The 23,261-nt window shown below is 34.3% G+C and overlaps 2 protein-coding genes and 2 non-coding genes across 4 annotated transcripts; 3 read left to right on the top strand and 1 right to left on the bottom strand.

Annotated features, from left to right (window-relative positions):
• Positions 1-752: 752 nt before the first annotated feature.
• On the top strand, positions 753-823 carry TRNAG-GCC (transfer RNA glycine (anticodon GCC)). Its single transcript has one exon. It is a non-coding gene; the product is annotated as a tRNA-Gly (tRNA).
• A 2,335-nt stretch (positions 824-3,158) lies between these two features.
• Positions 3,159-6,932, top strand: LOC132052070 (protein phosphatase 1 regulatory subunit INH3-like). Its single transcript, XM_059443424.1, has 2 exons — positions 3,159-3,607; positions 6,516-6,932. Exon 1 carries the CDS (start codon positions 3,229-3,231, stop codon positions 3,601-3,603), a length of 375 nt encoding a protein of 124 aa, XP_059299407.1. The 5' UTR covers positions 3,159-3,228; the 3' UTR covers positions 3,604-3,607; positions 6,516-6,932.
• A 1,126-nt stretch (positions 6,933-8,058) lies between these two features.
• On the top strand, positions 8,059-8,129 carry TRNAG-GCC (transfer RNA glycine (anticodon GCC)). Its single transcript has one exon. It is a non-coding gene; the product is annotated as a tRNA-Gly (tRNA).
• Positions 8,130-18,761: 10,632 nt separating this feature from the next.
• Positions 18,762-23,233, bottom strand: LOC132052069 (uncharacterized). The gene is made up of 4 exons (XM_059443422.1): positions 22,870-23,233; positions 20,584-20,822; positions 19,643-19,791; positions 18,762-19,236 (listed from the first exon to the last, which is right to left on the bottom strand). Exons 1-4 carry the CDS (start codon positions 23,034-23,036, stop codon positions 19,000-19,002), a joined length of 792 nt encoding a protein of 263 aa, XP_059299405.1. The 5' UTR covers positions 23,037-23,233; the 3' UTR covers positions 18,762-18,999.
• Between the last annotated feature and the right edge of the window lie 28 nt (positions 23,234-23,261).

Raw genomic sequence — 23,261 nt, 5'->3', positions numbered from 1 at the left:
AGTAGAAAAAACTCATAAAACTCTAAAAAAAAAGGAGAAAAAAGCTAAATGTCAATGGAGATTGGAGGCCATGGAAAGGTGCCACATAGGATTATTTATGCCTAGTTTTATATTATATATAGATAAAGATATGTTGAAATGGAGACATGGCCACGTACCATAGGATGGATGAGATAAACTATTATTATTTAAAAAAAGAATGCACATTTGCATTTACTCTTTATCAATTTCGTATTATTGTTTGAAGTCTAACTATCTAATAATTGAGTTTTTTATTTGGCCTTTTACAAATTTCACATTGTAAACTGAAGTTTAGGCTAACCTGTAAAAGTTATACATAATTAATTATTGAGTCAGTTTAAGATTTGGAGACCTTTAATTATTGTAGGCAATATTTTTATTTGCTTAATTTTTGGCGTGCATAGTAATTTTATAAATGTGTTGGTGGGATGTAAATCAAGGATTACAGAGTTATACTTATTTTTTTCAATCTTTAAAATAATAATTCGTCTTTAAAAGAGCATATGCTTTGATGAGAATATTTTAGCAATTTAGTCTCAACATGAATTTAAGTTGTTGAATGCCGTATGGTGTTTTATCGCTCACTTTGAAAAATCAGAAATAAAAAGAAAAGTTGTTAAGTTCACGAGGAACACAAATTCTCAACCAAAAGATAAGAAATGATAAGTTGAATTATCATTTTATTGATGTGATGTCGTCGTATAAATAAAAGCTGAAGTCTAGAACAACAAGCACCAGTGGTCTAGTGGTAGAATAGTACCCTGCCACGGTACAGACCCGGGTTCGATTCCCGGCTGGTGCATGATGGAGTGCTGTGATGATTATTGCGCAGTGGGTGAGATTAGGGTCTCTACCGAGTCTGATATCAGACGATAACATGTCGCATCTGAGCCTCTCTTCCCCCAGGAGAGTTTATAAACAAATATAGTTCTTTGGTCTCATCCTTCTTTCTGTCTTTTAAAGCTCGTTTTGGCTGGAACAAAATCATACTTAGTTATTTCAGGATTATAGTGTTATTTTATTCTTGTGGGAGGATTGAAATAACTTGTTTCCCAACCAAATGACCCTTAATCCTTAAATTTGCCTAACCACAACCTTAAAAAGTTTTGGAAACTGTGTAAGCATTTTATCATTTCGAAAATAATATTGCAAGTACATTTCCTTTTATATCAAAACACTGTAAAATGTAACCACCACGGGGTATAGTAGGATGATTGAACTCCCAACATTGCAAATTGGAGGTTTTAAAATTGGTTGGAATAAAATGGTGCTTAGTTATTTCGGGATTATAATGTTGTTTTATCCTTGTGGGAGGATGAAATAACTTGTTTCCTAACCAAATGACCCCTTAATCCTAAAATTTGCCTAAACACAACCTTAAAAAGTTTAGAAACTGTGTAAGCATTTTATCATTTTGAAAATAATTATTGCCAAGTACATTTTCTTTTATATCAAAACACTATAAAATGTAACCACCACGGGGTATTGTAGGATGATTGAACTCCCAACATTGCTAATTGGAGGTTTTAAAATTGGTTGGATTAGTGGATTTTAAATACGGATGTTTTACCTGTTCGTATGTCCTCAATAATTAATTATCGCTGACCTGCTCAATAGGAATCGTCGAATCAATACCAACAAGCTCCATTTGAAAAGGCTCATATAAGGAATATACTCGAGGTGGTGGATTCACTACAAACACACAAACAAACAAAAAAACAATCTAAGATGTAGTAATACACTTTCTTAATTAGTTTATGATTGGTTTCAATTCACTGAAAAGTGTTCGCACCATATGCAAGTTGATTGATACCGAGGGAGCTGAAAGATGCTTCGACACTGTTTATATCGATTGAGGGTCAACATCATGTCGGGAAAAAAATATTTTGTGAATTGAATTTTTCTTTACAAAATTAAATGTTAGCTAGCTAGCCGATCAAGAAATTACTTATACACTACAAGAAAAAAAATATATGACGGAGTATTTGCAACAAATATATTTATCACAATATTGTGACGGATTTACGATTTTATGACAAAATTCATCGATATGAATAAAATTTGTGACGGACATCATGATTCATCAAGATTATATGACAATATGACAATACAATTTTGTCACAATTTTGTGACGGAAATAAGGATTATGTCACAAATAAATAAAGTAAACAGTTACGGGTAGGGGTGTTCATGAGTAGGTTGTGGGTTAAAATCAAAACCAAATCAATCTAGTCAGTTTTTAAAATTCTAAAAACCAAACCAAATGTAATACATATCCATCGATTTAGTTGTAGTCTATTTGGTTCCATTTTTATGAAAACTAAACGTTATTTCCCTCTTTGATGGTTTTTTACCAACAATTAGGAGAGAGTTTTCTATCATTTTCTAATTTATAATTTGTTATTATCCTTTTATTGTGGTAGCTATAATATTCTTGGATTATGAAGAAAATGTCTTAGGATTTTTAAGTTTTAATCAAGTGAATAAAGTTTATAAGAAATACAAAAAACAAATATAGGTAAATTTCATAGTTGTTTCTTTGAATAAAAGAGTTTGAATTCATGAATTTCTTTTTAGAAATGAACTTAAGGTATGAAGTTCATTAGCCTAACAGAAATAAATAAAATTTTACTGAAAAACTATATAAATTATTTAAAAATATTTATAAAAATTAATATATTGTGTATATATAATTATAAAAATTATATCTAAAATTTGTCGGTTTGATTTGGTTTTTTCTTTGGTTTGCTTTTAGTAAAACTAAAACCAAATCAAATATTATCTGTTTTTAAAAATTTAAAACTAAATCAAACCCAACTCAAATAATTATCGGTTTGGTTCGATTTCGATTTGAACTGGTTTTTAACCAAACCGTGAACACCCCGTAACTCAGATATGAATTGAGTTTATAAAATGAATCCTATATTTGAAACTGGGGATGGATTAGTTTTTCTTTTAGCTTGTCATGTGTCGTTTCGTTAAATTTAAGAGCAAATTTGTGTTAATAATTTTACTGATATTCAAAGGGAGGGTATATTTAAACTATTTCGAATAGTACGTGTCATATTTGACCCGTAAAACAAATTTAGATATTTCCTTATTTAGTCATATTTGACCCGTAAAACAAATTTAGATTTTTCCTTATTTATATGAGAGCAACAAAACAAAACAGAGAAAGGGAAAGAGAGAAGGCTAAAATCGGTAAAAATGGCGACTCGAAGGAGAGAAATTGCACCACCGGCAACCGGAACATCAACCCTAACCCTAACCCTAGAAAACCAATCAGAATCTGCCACGTCATCATCATCACAACAACAACCACCAATCGAAACCCTAACATTGAAACTGAAGCCAAAAAGGAGAGTATCATGGAAACCAGGAACTGTAGACAATGAATTCCTCAACAAGAAAAGTTCCAAGAAATGTTGTATTTTCCATAAAGAAAAGCCTTTTGATGAAGATGATAGCGATGATGATGAAGAAAATGAGACATTAAAGAAGAGTAATCATCATGGGGATCATTGTTGTTCTAAACAAGATCATGGAGATGAAGCTAGTACCAGTTATGTTGAAGATCATTGATCTTGTAAGTTTGTTCAACTTTTTGTTAACAAGGAAAAAAAAATGGAACTTTTGGGGTAAATTTGATGATTTGGTATTATTGGATATGATTGGTTTAAATGGACATGATGTTGAACAATTTATATTAATGTTACTCTTTTATACTATTAGATTTGTAAGTTTGTAATTTTTTTTTCTTCGTATTTTGTTAGGAAAGATGAAGCATGTTATTATTTGGGGTAAATTCGAATATTTGGTATCATTGGAATGTTGTTTGTTCAAAGGTGAAATCTTGAGGGATTTGATTGGAGTTTATTTTTGGATGAAAATGAACAATTTATATTTCTGCATTATGCCTGAACTTTGTTGAGGTTATCTTGGAAGAATATTGTTTCCTTTCTTATCCACTTCAAGTTTTTTGTGTTCTCTGCTAATACTCTTAAGATAAAAAGGTTGAGAAAAGGGATTCCTTTAAGCTGTTTTAATTTTGCATAAACCCGCATAAGCACCAAAGTAATGTCTAAAATTGATGATTTAAACTATAACAAAGATAAAGGATCCCAGAACAAGGAAACACCTTTTTAATTGTCTAACTAACTGGATCAAACTGAAGAATCCAAGTCGATATTAAACGAGACAAACATGAAAGGAGGAAAGACCACTCAACAAATGAAATTGCCGAAACATTTTCCTCTGAACTATTTGAAAGTTATCCAACTTGAGTTATGAGAGTATGGGGATTGTGGTTTTGATGGCCAGGGGGGATATTGTGGTAGGTTGACAGTCGTCAGTCGGTGTAAAGATAATTTGATGACTATTCATTAGGATGTGCCTATCTAAGTCACAAGCTGGCCCGGACACCACGGTTATTAAAAAAAAAAAAAGGATGTGCCCATCTAGGTATGCAGAAATGGAATTCAAGAGTAGAACTGATATACTGGATTCGTATAGTTGCACCAACTAATATAGGATTAGGTTGATTCAGTGAATTTTTTTTTTTTTTTGGGGGGGGGGGGGGGGGATGTGGGTTGGTGTTCTTGATAGATGTCTTTCTTTAATCAAAATTAGCAGTCAAGACCAGAAATTTAGTTAGTGAATCTTCCTAGTTAGTGTTGATATCTGGACTTGTATGGTTTCAGGTGAACCTAGTCTTGTTAGCCCGTTTGTATTGCTTTTTGATGTATTAAGCACCACAAAGAAGTTGATGACTCTTCGAGCTGACGCATCATCATGGAGTTTGATAAGAGAACTATGTGGCCAATAATTTTAATATTATGATTCACTATTTTTAATGTAAAGAACCGCTACAAGCACATTCCTCAATAAGAAAGGCAATAGAAAAGATAAAAGGAAACTATGAAAAAGAAACTAGCGAAAATTGTGAACCACAGGAGCACTAAACCAAGTTGTTTGAAAGATTTTGCATTTTGGTTCCAGCTTGTAAGTACTTTTTTTTCCCCCCAATTTAACCTTCCCCTTGTTTTTGGCTGTAAAGAGCCTTAAGTATTGCTGGTGTGAGTATTCATCATGAGTGAAGGGTATCTCATGTTTTTCGTGTTTAATTTATTACTTGGAGATCAATAGTTTTTATAAGGTTTGTGCAAACATGTATATTTTACATGCTTCATAGAAAGATTATGAAGGTACTTGGTTACATGCTCAAGATTTAATTTGGAATTCTGGAAGATGTACACACCTTATTTGATTTCCTCATCTCGTTCAGATGCTATAGGCTTTGTAACTTTATATCTTCTCTGTTCTTTTTTGTGTACATTGATGCACTTCCTTGGTGCTTTTGTTGATCAATAAAATACTTTTAATCTTTAGTAATGTAAAAGAAAAAATTGCACTATCCTCCAATTGTTCCAATGTGATTCTCGATATTAAAAATTGAGATGACTTACAGGGTGGTAGCCTAATGCAGCAACCACAGTGAAGATGCTAATGTGATAAAAGCAGACGGTTTAGAAGGTTGCTTGAGAACCTATATAAAGGATTTTAATGATGAGATATCTTATGTATGCCCTATTTGGCCTTCTGGATGAGATAAGAGAGTTTCAAACAGCCTTGACCATCTGTTAGAAACTTCTTCTTATCAGATCATTAGCAAATTAGTAAATTCGAATCTTATGATTGAGGCATCTTAGGTTTTCCATCGAGCAGTGGAGATGCTTACTAAAATCAAAAACTAGTTTCCTCTCTTTTAGATATGTTTTTTTTCCTTGTGGTCCTATATATTTGCTTATGGTAACCGCAGAAAGCAGCTGTATTGATCAGATTTCTGATTATGGTTATATAGCAGAAAACTACTGCTTCAATTGTGTCAAATGCCATAGGTTTTACAGTTGATGGATGATTGGCCTGGTAGTCAGAGTCTATGTGCAATTGGCGCTACAAAAAAGTCTCCCCTGTTTCTTTTGCTCAGGTTCGAAAAGTATGTTTAGGTCCCATAATTATAGCTGTGTTTACTAAGAACTTATGGCTCGTCCTCCTTTCCTATATGGTGAAGTGCTTGTGTAGAATCTCTGCCCAAAAGGTTGAACTAAATGAAATTGCCGAAAGATATTCCCTTTGAACTATTTGGAAGTTATCCAACTTGGGTTATGAGGGTACGGAGGGTTGTGTAGTGATGGCCAGAAGGAGGATTGTGGTAGGTTGACAGTCTGTGTAAAGATAATTTGATGACTATCATTAGGATGTACCAATAGACATAGATTTGAATAGAGTAGAACTGATACATTGGGTACATTTAGTTGCCCCAGCTAATATAGGATTGAGGTTGATTGAATGAAATGTGTGTGTGTGTGTGGGGGGGGGGGGGGTGTTCGTTCTTTGATAGACGTTTTCTTTAATCGAAGTTGGCTGTCAAGACCAGAAATATTGTTAGAGAATCTGCATAATTACTGCTGATATCTGGACTTTTACGGTTTCAGGTGAACTTATTCTTGTTAGCCCGTTTGTATCTCATTGCTTGTTTGCTGTATTAAGCACCACAAAGAAGTTGATGACTCTTTGGAGCCTGAAGCATTGCTGTGGAGTTTGATAAGAGAACTGTGTGCCCAAGAATTTGAATTTTATGATTCGCTATTTTTAATGTAAACAACCCACTAAAAGCACATTCCCCGATAAGAATGGAAACAAGAAAAACAAAACTAGCAGAAAATTCTGTGAGTCACAGGAGCATTAAACCAGGTTCTTTGAAGGATTTTGCATTTTGCTTCCAGCTTGCCAGAACTTTTTTCAATTTAACCTTCCCCACTTTTTCTGTATAGAGTCGTAAGAATTGCTGGTGTGAATATTCATTACTTATACACCTATTCAATAATTGGTGCTATTCTCACCATTACTAATACACCCTATTCAATAGTATTATTCTTACACACCCTATTAAACGACTTATAATGATACAGGAATATGTTGAAGTGGAGACATGGCCACGTACCATAGGATGGATGATATTAAACTATTATTATTTCAAAAAAGGAATATACATTTGCATTTACTCTTTATCAATTTCGTATCATTGTTTGAAATTTACTCTTTATCAATTTCGTATCATTGTTTGAAGTTTAATATCTACTAAGTAAGTATTTTATCTTGACTTTTTACAAATTTCGCATTATAAATTGAAGTTTAGGTTAATTTGAAAACGTTATACATAAATAATTATTAAAATTCAATTTAAGCTTTGGAGACCTTTTAATATTGTAGGTAATATATGTGTTGGTGAGACGTAACCAAGGATTAGAGAGTTATTCTTGTTTCTTTCCAATCTTTAAAAAATTATTTTGTCTTTAAATGTTATGCTTGAATGAGAATTATTTAAGCAATTTACTCTCAACATGAATCTACGTTATTGATGCCGTATGGTGTTTTATCGCATAATTTGAAAGATTAGGAGGAAAAAAATCTATTAAGTTCTCAAGAAACACTAATTCTCAACCAAAAGAAAAGTAATCATTCTCAAAGGAAGATTTCAATCCTATTTTATGGTTCTACCAAAGTCACATGTCTTTTATCAAGAAAGGAAAGTTTTATGTCACTAAAACAACGATAGGAGTGTTTTTCCTAATTTCTCTAAGTAAGAGAGAGAGAAAAAAAAAAATTGTTGTTCCTTTTATAATACAGAGAAACAAATACGAGTTGAAAGTCCAATCCAAGAAACACAAATTCTCAACCATGGAAAATTCACAAAAGAACGAAAGACCATTTGTTAAACCTAACGTAACTACATAAGCTCTCGTATTATTATTTGGAACAGTTAGAAAAAACACATTGGAGGTTAAAAAACCTCTTTAATCGTTTCCAACAGCAATATGCACAAGTGATTGTATCCTTTATGTTATTCGGAACTGCAAACAAAAAATAACATTCAGTGATAGGGTAACTAAGAAAAGCTGAAATGATAACATGAGTTTTCATTTTATTGATGTGACATCTGTATTAATAAGAAATGCTGAACGATCAAAACAAGAAGCACCAGTGGTCTAGTGGTAGAATAGTACCCTGCCACGGTACAGACCCGGGTTCGATTCCCGGCTGGTGCATGATGGAGTGCTGTGATGATTATTGCGCAGTGGGTGAGATTAGGGTCTCTACCGAGTCTGATATCAGACGATAACATGTAGCAGCATCTGAGCCTCACTTTTTGCCGATTGATGTTTCATGTGTTTGTATTTCCTCAATAATCAAACTTGGCAGTCAAGACCAGAAATACTTGTTAGTCCGTTTGTATCTCATTGCCTTTTTGCTGTATTAAGCACCACAAAGAAGTTGATGACACTTTGGAGCTGAAGCATTGTCGTGGACTTTGATAAGAGAACTATGTGCCCAAGAGTGAGAAATTTATGATTCACTATTTTTAATGTAAACAACCACTACAAGCACATTCCCCTATAAGAAAGGCAACAGGGGGAAAAAAAAAACTAGCAGAAAATTCTGTTTGTCACTGGAGCATTAAACTAAGTTGTTTGAAGGATTTTGCATTTTGCTTCCAGCTTGCCAGAACGTTTTTCAATTTAACCTTCCCCCTTTTTTCTGTATAGAGCCTTAAATATTGCTGGTGTGAGTATTCATTGCGTGTGAAGGTAATATCATGTTTTTCGTGCTTACTTTATTACTTGGAGATCAAAAGTTTTTAATGGTTTGTGCAAACATGTATGTTCTACATGCTTCATAGGAAGATTATAAAGGTACTTTTTTCAAACTTAATGGCATCTCAACAATATGCCAAAGGAATTTGGTTACATGTTCAAGATATAATTTGGAATTCTGTAAGATGTATATTTACCTAATTTGATTTCCTCATCTCGTTCAGAAGAAATAGGCTTCGTAACTCTATATGTTCTGTGACCATTTTTGTGTAAATGGATGCACTTTCTTGGTGCTTTTGTTGATCAATTAGATTTTCTTAATTTTTACTAAAGTAAAACAAGAAGTTGCATGTCTTCCAAGTTTTCCAACTTGATTCTTGATATTGGAAATTGAGATTAATTACAGGGTGGTAGCCTAATTCAGCAACCACATTGAAGATGCTTATTTGATAGAAGTAGACGGTATACAAATTTACAGAAGGTTGCTCAAGAACCTATATAAAGGATTTTGATTTTTGATGTTGGTGGAGCAATCTTATGTGCTTCAATGCCCTATTTGGCCTTCTGGATGAGATGAGAGAGTTTCAAACAGCCTTGACCATCTGTTAGAAACTTTTTGATCAGATTATGAGCAAATTAGTAAATTCGAATCTAACTATTGATGCAACTTAGGTTTTCTAACGAGCTTACGAGCATTGGACAATGCTTACTAAGATAAATACTCAGTTTCCTTTCTCTTTTAGATAAATTTTCCCTGTGTGGTTATCTCTCCTGTGTGGTTTGCGAGCTATTGCACAGGAGTTGGGTTTACCCTGTGCGCACCAGAAGTACGACATACGACAGCAAGGGATTTGCTTTCTAGGTCGAGCTCATTGCACGGGGCTTGCCTAGTGCATGTTACCTCTCCTGTGTGGTTTGCAAGCTATTGCAAAGGAGCTGGGTTTACCCTTTGCGCACCCGAAGGGAAGCGGCTGCGGGATCCCATGTCATAAAAAAAGAAGAAGCTACAGTGCTACCAATATCAAATATTTCTCATTTCTTCTTTTTCTTTATTAGCAACTCCACCAAATTTGTGTACAAAGTCTACAAATAAATCGCTTGTATGTGAAGAAATCTCAAAAGGTGCAGTTGCTGCTATTCTTGATGACATATTCTTTAACAGAAGATGCTAATTAGAACTGTGATCCATAGTTCTATCGTGGCAATCTTGGTCTTTATTTGCCTCCAGGCATGTGGTTCAACGTTAAAGATAGTACAGAGCACAGTCTGTGATTGTGGGTAGGTGCACATGACACGTTCGAATCTTACTTAAAGCCTAGACTGATATTTATGGGAAAGAGTGGATTGAGAGACTCATTATCTACAGTGTTTCAAAGTTGTATATAATCGAATTTCTATATTATGAAAGATTAGAAACTTAATCGCAAAGTTAGATTTAGGATTCGAAGTATATAGATTCTGAGTTCAAGACTTCATGTGTAGTACAATAATAATTGAGTTCACAGTCATATATTTATAAATATCTAGTATATTTTTAATTTATATACATGGTCTGGACAAAAAATTCTGGTGAACTCGTTGTTTATAAGCTGGCTCCTGTTTAATCGAAATACTTTTCTGAACGGTTACAACCGGTAGATATGGAATTTTACCAGTATCATGAGATCATGCACACGATTTTGTGAAATTAAAAAGGTGCCAAGAATTGAAATAGTAGTAGTAATACATTTGTTGTATGGAGTAGAGTGTAGTAGCAACATCAAAATTTAAAGGTAAGTTCTACGGAGTAGTGGTTAGATGGACTTTGTTATATGGGGTAGAGTGTTGGTTAGTCAAGAATTCTTATGTTCAGAAGATGCAAGTTGCGAAAATGAGGATGCTGAGATGGATGTGTGAGCATACTAGGAGAGATAAGATTAGGAATGAGGATATCCAAGATAAGGTGAGAGTGGCCTCTGTGGTGGACAAGATGAAGGAAATGAGGCTGAGATGGTTTGGGCATGAGAGGAGAAGCGCATATGCCCCAGCAAGGGGGTGTGAGAGGTTGGATAGGAAGAGGTAGGACGAAAAAGTATTGGGGTGAGGTGATTAAATATGACATGACACAATTTTAGCTTATCGAGGACATGACTTTAGATAGAGGATATGGAGGTCGTATATTAGAGTAGATGGTTAGTAGGTAGTTGAGCCCTGTCTCGCTTCTCAACAGGATTAGGCTTGGTGGTCGTCTGGAGCACCGTGTCTGCATGTCATAGTATTAGCCTATTCATGTAATTTCTTGCTTTTAATATCTGTTATCAAACTGTTGTTTATTTGTATTTTGGATATCCCAATGTTTCGTTGTTGTTGTTGTTCTTTTTCTGTATGCTTTGTATCGCTTTCATTATTAGTGTCATGTTTTCTTCATTATCATGTTGCCTTTGTTCATAACTACTTTGATTGTCTCACTTGAGCTGAGGATTTCTCGGAAACGACCTCTCTACGTCCTCAAGGTAGGGGTAAGATCTGCATACACTTTATCCCCACCATACCCTACTTGTGGGATTACATTGAGTATGTTGTTGTTGTCGTCGTCTAGCAGCAATACATTTACCTGTTTGTTACACAAGGTTAAGGATCGAATGGAATATAATTATCTAATTTAATTTTTGTTGGGATTTAATGATTGGTTGAATGGGAAATGAAGGGAAAATAAAAATTTTGAATTGTTCCTTTATTGCTTTTTGGATGAAGCATTTCTACCACATTGGTAGTGGAAAGGAAAGTTCTTGTCGCATATAGAGAAGACATGTCTTACTTTAATGAAAGTTGAGAAGAGGACCTCCCTCAAAGCGAGGTCTCTTCTCAACTCTTCATGAGCTAGAAGATGTGCTTCTCTATATAAGCACAAAAACTTTCCTTTGCACTACCAATGTGATAGAAATGCTTTATCCAAATTAAAAAGCAATAAAGGAACAATTCAAAATTTTCATTTTCCCTCCATATTTGCTTCCCTTCATTTCCCATTCAACCAATCATTAAAACCCAACAATTTCTTGACACTGAATGGAATAATCTATTTTTGATTTCTTGATATGCTCTCTGATTTAATAACTTTGGGTAATTTGAAAATATCAAACTGCGCTTATGATACCAACAGGTCAAGGTATATATATGCCTCACATTCCATTTATCGTGTTTTTAGATTTTCATCTCTTTATGTGAAAAACAGAAGTTGGATCAAAGTAGAGGCGGTAGAGAGAGGATTGAAAGTTTATGGATTCGAATTTTAACTCTTTTGAGTTATTGAGTTCTAAAATAATAATTTGAATTAAAATTATTATACGTGCTGAACTCGCTTCTTACGCTCTAACTTTGCCCGCAGATCAAAGGCTTCATCTATAAACCCCCATAAAGGATTAGTTTATGCTAGTTTTTATTAATACATAATGAGATAAGAAGGGTTGCTTATTGGTTTGTAAAACACCTTCACTTCCGGCCAGTAGAGAGTTCGAGTTACATCTTACATGGGATTGGGAGTACTTCCCCCGTTTCATTTTAGTTTGACTGAATATAAAGTTTAGGAAAGTAAATGACACTTTTGATTTTGTGGTCTTAAAACTAAAAACTAAAAGTATTATTACTTTTTTCCCTCCAAATTCACCTGTAATAATTATATTAAGGGAGTATTAATTAAGTGAGATGTTAATGCATTAACTAAATGTGCTGAAAACGATTCAAGGGTTATTTGGTGAAAACGATTAGTGTTGTGAAATTTTACTTCAGTAAAACATGAATTATCAATAAAATACTGGTAGGTGGTAACGATGTTATGTTGGAGGAGGTTTTCTTGGGGTTTAACAAGAAGATTTAGAATTTGCCATTTTTGTTAGGAAGCAAAATGGTTTAACAGACTAGGTTCCACTCACTAGAACCAACATTGGACAAAACTAAAACCACAAAAATAGTTGTAGGACAATTAGAAAAGGAAAGCAGTGTCCTCTCTTGAATTTCTCCAATACGCATGTTCAACAACAACAACATAATTTCAAGCTAGTAATTGGAGTCAGATAAATATTAAACATACATCACTATATATGTCACTCTATTTATATCCATATCAATCCAATATCACTAGTTCTCTATATTTTTCACTAGCATATAAATCTCTAAGAAAACCAAAGAACTCTTAGCCAATATTGGACCTAAAGAGAGCATATGATCAAGTACCAAAAATGAACAACAAAAAAAAAAAAAACTGTTATACCGAGAACCGAATTCTTGGTATTACAGTATGTTTTTTTTGCTTTCATATATTGTCCTTCTTTTCCCTAGTCTACATGGAATGTAAATAATTGTATTATTCTTTTTCCATCCATAAATTAAACTGTTTAAACGAGATCCCACTATTACGGAGACAACTCACAAAAGTTTAACATATTATAAAGACCACGTGCTTGCTAATGGAGAAAATCTTGTCAAATATTTCAATGTGGATATTATCTTAATTTTTGGGTGCTTGCCATTACTCACTTCATTTGGAGATCCGAAATATTGATTTTTGTTTTGATCGATGCTAATAAAAAGATTAAATACAGATGAAAACTGAGTTGATATTTAATTTTATTGTTTAGAATATTGGTGAAGGAAGGTGAAAGGAAAACAAGGGGGAATCGAAGAGATATGAAAGTAAAGGAGAAGGTTAGAAAAACAATCTGTTTAGTTGGTTTATTATTAGTTGAAGGAGAAGTAACATCGAAATTAAAAATGAGGGAAAACACATGAAATTACCTATTTATTCTTTGTGAAAAAGTTAAACGTACTATACAAACCTCAGGAGTCACACTTGCATAATTGGAGGTCAACTATATTACAAATTGAACTTAATTTTGATTAGTTTTTGTGTTCTAAAATATTATTGGGTCGGGTCCATCTAGAAGTGGTGCTAGATGACCCATGAGCCCGGTGACACGAGTTGTGGTTACTGTAAATCCGCTTCCGCTATGAAGAAACATGCAAGTCTCCTAAACTAGTATTTATGCTTCAAATACTACATCTGGGAATTAAGTCATATTGATACACCGACAGTGTAGCGTACGTATTTATGTACTTTCTTTTTTGACAGTAGTATACTTCATTGTATCTTTGACTTACTATTGTTCATGACCAAAGGCGGATCGAGTATTTGAAGACAATGGGGGCACTACCAAAGGCAGATGCACGTCCATTGAAGAGATGTCACGCAACACCGCCTTAAAATTTTACTAAAACACCCGTAGAACTAATGTACTAGTGTAAATACAAATTAAACGATATATTTGCATGAAACTTTCTCTGCAGACGGGTGGGTTGGGCACCCCTTTACATGCAGTGAGTTGAATGTTTGAAGCCTGCCAACAACGCCTTCTTTTTATGCATTTTTTTCAATTATCAACTAAAAACAAAAATGCAAGAAGCATAAAACGAAAATGCAAGAAACTATATGCTGCAACCTAGGTTCGAACTTGGGTTGCACGGCGAGAACAAGGGGCTAAGGGCAAGCTGACCAAATGGACCACTCCAGCAAATATGCTTGAGGGGTGGTCTTTTCAAATAAATGACAGATATTCAAGGTATATATACATACATATACAGAGTTTTTTCCGAAGTTAGTGGGGGCACGTGCCCCCTCTCGTAATACGCTAGGTCCTTCTCTGTTCATGACTTGGACTTAATATAACAAGAATATATATAGTAATCCCTTCTCTCAATTTACGTTTTGGTGTTTGATTAGGCATGAAATTTTAGAAATAAAAATTGTGGTTTAAGAACAATACACATTTGTGTGCTATAAATTATCTTATTAAGGGTGAAATGAGTAGTTTAAAGTTATATTATTTTAAATAAAGAAAATGCGACTTTTTTTTTTTTTTTTTTTTTTTTTAAACAAACTAAATAAATCAGGTCACATAAATTGCTATGAATGAATACTATCTTTCACTTGTTAGTTGTTACCAACCAATATGTATCATAAAGAATTATTTGCAGTTACCTCTTCAGCGACTCATTCATATAAGTATTGATGTTACACTGTCAAATATTTACACCCGATTGGAAAAAGAAGAAAAAACGTTTTTGAAAAGAGTAAGAAAAAAATAATGTAATTAGACTATTAAAGTAATTAAAGACAACTCGATCCGGCATATACAAATGCAACGGCGGTGCAGGAGCTCTCGCCTACTTTGGTGCTGCTCAATCGTACTTCTTAAATTCAACTTAAAAAATAATTAGTGTAATTAGTTACTAAATAATACAAGGGTCTATAAATTAAGCATTTCATTAAGAGTGGAAGGCACCATTAACACATACTCTTAATTCTACTCATTATCTCTAAGCCAAAAGTACTTTTTTTTTTTTTGGTTGAAGATGGCAGGAGGAGGACGTCCATCATTCAAGCTAGCTTTTTTCTTGATGGCTCTCTTTGTTTCAACCAGTACTGATTCATAAATTCACTAATCTTCTCTTCTCTTTTGAAAAAAATAAACTAAATGCGTTTATCTTTCAATATTAATATGTGCATGTCTACTAATCACGTTACTTTCTTTGTCCCAATTTATATGTCATACTTTTTGTTTAGTTTGTTCCTAATTACTTTTAAACTTTTCATTTTATTTATAATCAGATGATTTATAGTCATATATATGACTTATTCTAGACCATAAGTTTCAATATTCTTTCTTACATTATATGCCCAATCAAATATGGTTACATAAATTGCAAGGAGAATTTATTATTCTAATAGTATTAGTTATGGGGGGAGGGGAATCTACTATATATATTGGTAACGGATTTAGTTGAACCTCGTATAACTTTTACCGGATCTTGTCGGTAAGGAATTCACTGATCACTATAAATAATTTGATTGTGAACCCTAGTAGTAACTTGAGGTGGTCGTAAGAACTAGTAAATGTCAAATCTTGAATCCCTATCTGAATTTAATTATGCTCGTGATATGTAGTGAATCTCTCAAAAATACAAGTGATGGCATTGCGAGGAGCACCGGAGGAGATAGAAGTACTGACCAAAAGAAACTTGCTTTCACCAAATTGGCAGATAATAACCTGTTTAAGCTATTGCACTACTCAGAGTGATTGCAGTAGTGGTTGGCTCTGTTCCGATTGTGTCCCTTCTGCTTTTAAGGGATGGAGGGCCCAATGTGACAAATATACTTCTGCTGGTGAAGGTTATTTTGGAACTTTGCTTGGAGCTCAAAATACCCAAGTCCAACCATAGTGACCAATAACTAGTTTCCTTTTTTAGCATTACTTAAATATGTGTTGTTGTGTTTTCCAACTTTTTGTGTAAAAGCTAATAAGTGACCAATCAGTTTGTTTTTTAAGGAAGAAAACAAACTACTACTCCCGATGATTGGTCTTTGGTCACAGTTCTTTAGGCTACCAGTTTGGCTTGTGGCTGTCATCCTGTCTGTACTTGCGTTAAGTCATAATAAAATCTGTTGTGTGTCATCACTAAAAAAATTCCTCTATCTATCTATATATTACTCTCTCCATCCAATTTATGTGATACGACAACAACATACCCAGTGAAATCCAACAATTGGGGTCTATGGTCCAATTTATATGATATGGTTATGATTCGAGAGTAAAACTTCTTTATTTTGACTTTGAATTAGGATATAAAATCTTTAAATTTTTTGATAAACAATTTACATATTTAGAAATAACATAAGAAGTACTATAAGTCATAGTCACAATAACTAACAATTTAAAACATTTAAAGGAAAGATACGAATAAATTGATGTCAAATATTTCTTGTTTGAAAGTGTCCCTAAATTGAGATAGAGGAAGTACATAGCTATGTGGGTTGTGGGTTGGCGGGTCGCAAATTTAAATGGATATTCAAGTGAATTGGGTAATTGAAAAGTAATTTGGAGAAATCCGTTAATAGGAAGGTAAATTTGAGAATTTCTTAGCAGCGGAGGTAATTTTGGCCACATAACATAACAGAGAATAGATACGAAGCAGTAGTAGAGGGGTAAATTTGACTCTTTCGGCCAAAGTCAAATACTCATGAGATATTGTGCACGAGGAACTATATCTTCATTAAGAAATTTATGAACTCTATGGATTATGGCAGTGAAATTTGTATCTTGATCATCGAACAAGTTGGTTCTCAGCCATGACCATGACTTTTTTTTTTTGCGTGACGTGGACTTCATTTATAGGAATATGCTGATTTGTGAGGAGTTGTTTTTGCTTGATATATCCTTATGATCCTCAAGTTGTCAAAACTGACAGTTCCATGTTCAAATAGTGCAACTCGGGCCTGCATAATTTAGTCACGTAGAGACCAAATTTATAAACAGATTGATACACACAAAGAAAGAAGAAAAGGCAATGACAGACATCTTGCATGACAGAATTTTCCAAACATTTTAAGCAATTGTTCGCCCGCCCTTTTCTTAAAGTCAATGGAACGACCATATTGGTTGGTAGGCTAGTTAAAATAGATCCTTTTTGGACGATACCTCAAGTCCATAAGGACATTATTTAAACAACTAAAATTTTCTTTTTAAAACAAGTTTTTGCACGGATCGTCCTTCAAACACATTGGTCGTTAATTTTTTCCCCTTGTATATGGTCTTTAATTTTTGCTCCTGCTGCGTATTTAATGAAAAAATCCAGATTTGCTTCTCTCAGCATAAGTTCTATAACATTTTTATCTTCGGAAACTGAACTTTTGCCTCGCTCGGCACAAGTTTTGTGGGAACTTAGTTATGCAGCATAAGTTGTGTAGTATTTTTCTGATTATGTTGAGTGTTGAAAGTTTTGTCTTTTTCGACATAACTTGTGTGGATGTTATGATACATATGCCGGAGCTAAACGTAAACTATGCCGAGCGAAATCTAAACTCATGCCGTTCTTCAGATTATGTTGAGTTTTGAAATTTGAAAGTTCTGCCTTGTCCGGCATAACTTGTGGAATGTTATGATACATATGCGCTAAACTTAAAACTATGCCGAGCAAAATCCAAGTTATGCCGCGCCAAAAGTGATGCAGGGCAAATATTAAAGGCCACAAATTTGAGGGACAAAACTTAAAAGACCACCTCGAAATAGGGACATTTGTGCGGATTACCCTTTTTAAAGTGCAATCTGGTCACACGCCCAATGAGGGGTGGCTCAAGGGGAATTTAGTTGTATAGGCAGATTTCTCATCATGGGTATACGCATAAATTTTCAGATTTTTGGCTTCTTTTGCATCGGCATAGCTTCGAACTTTTCAAGTACCAAACCAGTTCTACGTCTAAGAATTTCATGTAAACCAGTGGTTTCGAATTCAAGAATTATTGGGGTAGTAGCAAGAAACTTGAAGTTAAATTCAAGAATTGTTGGGGTAGTAGCAAGAAACTTGAAGTTAAGACTAGGTATGGAACACCATATAGTACTTGTCCATCGTTTTGAAATTTCAGCAATTCATACCGCACTCCTTGTGTCCAAAAATGATAAGATGTAATACAACAGTCCGCCAAATCATTAATCCTACCCTTGTGGCCTGTAAATTAATTTCAACTAAATCTATGATTTTTGTTAGATTTTGATTATAAGGAATTGATATTTTAAAGAAATACAGTGCAAAGGTGGCAACTACATTTACTAATCATTGTAATCGTGTGAATCTTCTTCCAGCACAAGTATTATCACCACTGCAAAGTTGGAAAAGTACGATTGTACAGGGCAACTAGAATTGCATCCTTATTTCACTAGATCATCAAGAGATTATGGTTTGCTTCCTAGGTGGTCAACTAAGAGAAAGCTCATATTATGCATGATGCTATTGTTACATTGGCCATGCCTAGTGATTGTGCTTGGTAACATACTCTAATACTATGCTTATTGGAAAGCAAAACTTACCAATCAAGAGGCACTGTGTAAATTTGGAAATTTTCATTTCCCGCCAAGACCTCTACTAGCTACAACAAACTCTTGGAATCAAAAGTCGAGGTAGCTCAAATTTTGCTGCCCGAAATAAAACCACAGAACCAAATGAAGGGGAGAGAGATGGTGGTTTGTCCAGTGAATAAATAATGTGTACACTCAATCGACGTGCTTACAAACAATGATTCAATTATGACCGCTGTAATGCACAACGTTAAAAATTAGCACTTCTTCCCAGTATTTCAATCTGAGCAAGTAGCAATATGAATGAGTTGGAGGTAGGCAACCACATTCAGATTAGGAGCCCACTCTAACAAAAATATTCTTATGAAAATTATTCACGAATGAATAATCAATTAAGGTACATTGACATACAGTAGCACCCTCAAGCAAAGGTCGTGTGGCAGTTACAGTGACTGAAGTATGACATTCCCAGATTCAGACTCCAAACTATCCTCCAGTTCTTGTTTTCCCAGCAGTCTAGAGGAGGGCACAAATTTCGTGTCATCAGGACAGTCAAATGATTCAAGCTGCAGAGAAGTTACAGAAAATTGGCTGCCAAGTGCAGATATGGTTCTATTGATGAATTCTTGACGAGATATATAATCCTTCATGCGGCAGATGAAGTCCAAATGGTCTCTTTCCTGAATAATCAATAAGAAAACTCTCTGTCAGAGACTTAAACAAGCAAATTTCTAATGTGCATTGGAAAAGTAACCTGTGCAAACAAAAAGTAGTGAAGATCTCATGAAAATAAAAATGTTTTATCTATTTTCTGTACCTAAATGTACTATATGTTGGAGGGAAGAGAAATTATCTATGGCTATGAAAATATTATTCCCATATGTTGCAAGTTGCAACATAAAACAAGAATGAAATTTGGCATCGATCCTAAACACGGCTGAGATTATTCTGCCAACATCTTAAATTGAAGTGTTTCCAGAAACACAATGTTAAAAAATCAGCTGCATCATCAAGTGCTTCAAAGAAAAAATGCTCACAAGATTATCGAACAAGTAGAACAAGGAACTTGCAAAAGTATTAGCAGACCTGTCGATAGTCAGGAACTCGATTTGGAAGTTTGAGATAAGCCATGTTCATCATCTCATAATCCCACAGAAAGGACGTATGATGAACCCAACGCCCTTTTGTGATAGATTGAGCATTTCCCCCAAACTTGCGGTTGCCAAAAACATAGTCTGTGATCATGTAAAAGTACAATATGAAGTTGGTTGTCTTAGAAAGTTGGTGAGCACAACATAAAACAAGAATCCGTCAAGTTATATCAATGTGGGAGCCCCAAAAAAAAAAAAAAAAAAAAGACAAATACAAGCAGTCAGATGGATAGCGACAAGGAGAGAGAAGGGAGGGCAGGGGAGGGGGTTAGTATTCAACGGGAACCAAGTGGCTAACAAGAATCATAGAACATTGCTAACAAGAAGAAACAAGAATACAGAAAAAGAAGCATCCGAATGGCTATCCAATGAATGGGATTTTCTTGTCAGGAAGTTAGCAAGAAAGTTTTTGAACCTTATATACCACAAATATTAAATCTATATTAAAGGAAAGTCCCTTGACTAATGCGGTGTAAAAGGTTTATCTGAGGACAATCATCATCATAGAATAAGTGCTTACTATAGCATCGTCAGTCTGAACTCAACCTTAGTTTTTAGCCCCAGTACATGCAAAAACACATTGTCAGCCAAATGAAACTTCTAATTTTTTTGTATTAGTCAAATAAGTTTCACTAATGTCAAACCAAATAATTCACAAATATATAGTGCAAAAAATACCATACAGCAAGTATAAGCAAGTGTTTCCTCCATAACAAAGTTTAAAAGCAAGCCATTTTTTTTCTTTGGACAAGTAAGAAAAAGTGTTATTTCTCTGTTTCTTTCTTTCTTGGTTCTTGAAGAAGAAAACCTGCAGCACCTCCTGCAAAAACGCTGGGCAGTCAACGATGAACAATATCCTGGAGCAAAAAAAAGTACCATTTTCACGAAGAGAGAAATCCGCTACTCCTTGAAACACTTTGCTATAGAGTTGGCCACTCCACGACATGATGGGCCTAGGATACGGTTGTACGCTAGGGAGAGCATCCGTGTTGCATATGAAGGTGATGAAAACTGTCCTGTGATCGACAATTACAGTCCCTCCTCCAGTAAACCTCTTAACTACTGGAATCTTGTCTTGCAAAACAGAACCGATTTCAAGAAGTTCAGCTGGTTTTCTGTGCCAATAGTTGATGTTGTTATATAAACTAACTCAATCCAGAACATACAACAGTAAAGTTCTATCATTACAGCTATGGCATCAATTATAAACTGATAGATCAGAATTTGCACATCAGCAGTGTAGGTATTCAGTAATACTGACGGCTTAGATCCAACCAATATACAGTCTTCACGATATCAGAAAGTGGATAAACTGGCCTAATTATCAGTGTCTTTAAGATACACAAATGGAATCATAAGTTGAAGACATTAGTTCACTAAGTTAAATCAACCAGCAAGAATCTTTTCAAATTATTCTTGAGATGTGGAACATATTTGATTCATAGAAAATTTATCCTTTTTTTTTTTTTTTTTTTTTTTTTTAACAGAAACAACGCAGATGCTGATATTCTGCAAAGTCTCATTCCTTGATTGTTTTGTTATTCAGTTGTTAGAGGTATCGTTTTTCCCTTAAATTGACTATTTAAGTAGATGTAAATGAAAGTGACACCATACTCCTAGTGCATCCATCATCCGGTGTGAGATATAGAAACAAGTGGCCTTTGCCTCTTGCTTACCTTGACACAACCTGAAGATCCTTCTTTTTTTCTTTGTGATAACTAAGAAACCCCCGAGTGCTAGTGGCACAGGGTTCGAAATTCAGTGGATAACAAGCCTGGCTCATCACACTTCTCCACTTAAATACTAGGTTTTTGTTTGCATCATCTGTCTGGAGATGAAGTCGATTCTCCATCTCTTTCTTCCCTCCTCAAAGGAACAGTGAACATCCTTGAAATTCAGATAGCATCCCAACCAAATCACCCTAATAATTCATTGTAGAGAAACTTTTCAAAATGCACACCCCACCTAAACTCGCTTCCTATTATTCAAAGACTTCTAAAACTACAATTATGAAGCGAAAACGGATAATATTTTAAACTCTCTAACTTTCTTTCCAATGAAGCATGACAAAAAAATAGTATATCTAAGCCAGCCTTGGCAAAAGCACCAATTATCACCTATTTCATTAAGAACTATGTGTTGGTATAGAAAATCCAAAAGCTACGGAACCAGGGGCGGACAGTGTAGTAGTCAGGCGGAGGGAGAGTATTCGTTACGGGACGAACTAATATAGATAAACTCATTAAATGTGTATAAATATTTAATTGTGAACCCATTAACTATAACGACTATGAGTTCAGTGGCAAGTGCAGAATCCATTAACTCTAAATTCTAGTTCCGCCTCTGGTAGTAGTTACAGGTTTGGCAGAACCCAATTACTTTGGTTGTTTCATACCCTGTATGTGTTAAAAATATATATATATATATATTTAATATGTACTAATAATCTAGTCAGAACCCAGTAAGCAAAAAAAGAAAATTGTGATCTAGAACCCATAAACTAAAAATTCTGGCTCCGCCAACAAAATTAGTCTTTGTACAATAAACCCGCCAATCGACACAATCAAGAAGCATTATGTAGCAAAAGTATTATGAAAAACAAATACCTGCAATTGTGTTGCAACTTGCAAGTACTATACTAGAGCTGCAATTGTGTTCCTGTTGTTATTAATACAGTGAGGAGTTTGGGTTTGTTACAACATATATAAGCCATTCATGGCAAAAAGCACCAATTATCACAGATTTTATTAAGAACTATGGGATAGTCTATCATTAAATAGAAAATCCAAAAGCTATGACAATTCACACCCCACAGAAATTGGTCTTTGTACAATAAACCCGCCAATCAAAACAATCAAGAAACATTTCTAGCAAAAGTATTACTCCCTGTGTCCCGATTTATATGACACACTTTCCCTTTAGTCAGTCCCAAAAAGAATGACATATTTCCTTAATTGGCAACAAATTAAATTTAAACGAGATGATCTATAACCACACAAATATCTATGACTTGTTTTAGACCACAAGATTTAAAAGTCTTGTTTTATTTCTTAAACTTCCTGTCCAGTCAAACTACATCATATAAATTGGGACAGAGGGAGTATGAAAATAAAGTAAAAAGGTAAAATCATACCATAATAAAGGGGGGAATTGATATCTCACCCTGAAATGCCCATAACAATGGTGGGTTCATTGGTTCCATCATTTACAATACACCAATTTTGAGATGTTGTCCTCAATAGCCTCTCTTCCAAATGCAATTGCTGCAAAATTGGGACTCCCTTAAGTCTAACAAGATTCATCAATGGCAGCAAACCCCTTGAACTCATCGTAAAAATCTAATCTTTTTGTACTAAATAAAACCGATCTGTTTGTATACAGTTGAATTGGGTCTTTTTCCTAATTTCACCAGAAAAAAAAATATTTGTGTATTTTCTAGAGAATTTGAAGGAGAAATTGTATGTATGAGTGTTACCACAGTAAAGAATTGAAGCCTAGCGCCAACCACATTTACGTTTGACATTCAATAAAACCTATGAAAACTTTAACATTTT

Source organism: Lycium ferocissimum, chromosome 4 (genome assembly GCF_029784015.1).
Source record: "Lycium ferocissimum isolate CSIRO_LF1 chromosome 4, AGI_CSIRO_Lferr_CH_V1, whole genome shotgun sequence".
In the NCBI taxonomy this organism is placed as follows: Eukaryota; Viridiplantae; Streptophyta; class Magnoliopsida; order Solanales; family Solanaceae; genus Lycium; species Lycium ferocissimum.
The sequence above is the reverse complement of the archived record's forward strand: the minus strand, read 5'-3'. Positions and strand labels throughout refer to the sequence as shown.

Coding starts and splice junctions, on each gene's coding strand:
- LOC132052070 (XM_059443424.1), top strand. CDS start 3,229: ATGGCGACTCGAAGGAGAGAAATTGCACCACCGGCAACCGGAACATCA.
- LOC132052069 (XM_059443422.1), bottom strand. CDS start 23,036: ATGAGTTCAAGGGGTTTGCTGCCATTGATGAATCTTGTTAGACTTAAG. Junction 19,792..20,583: donor TTTCTCTCTTCGTGAAAATG/GTACTTTTTTTT, acceptor ACATGATCACAG/ACTATGTTTTTGGCAACCGC. Junction 19,237..19,642: donor GAGTTCCTGACTATCGACAG/GTCTGCTAATAC, acceptor TTGATTATTCAG/GAAAGAGACCATTTGGACTT.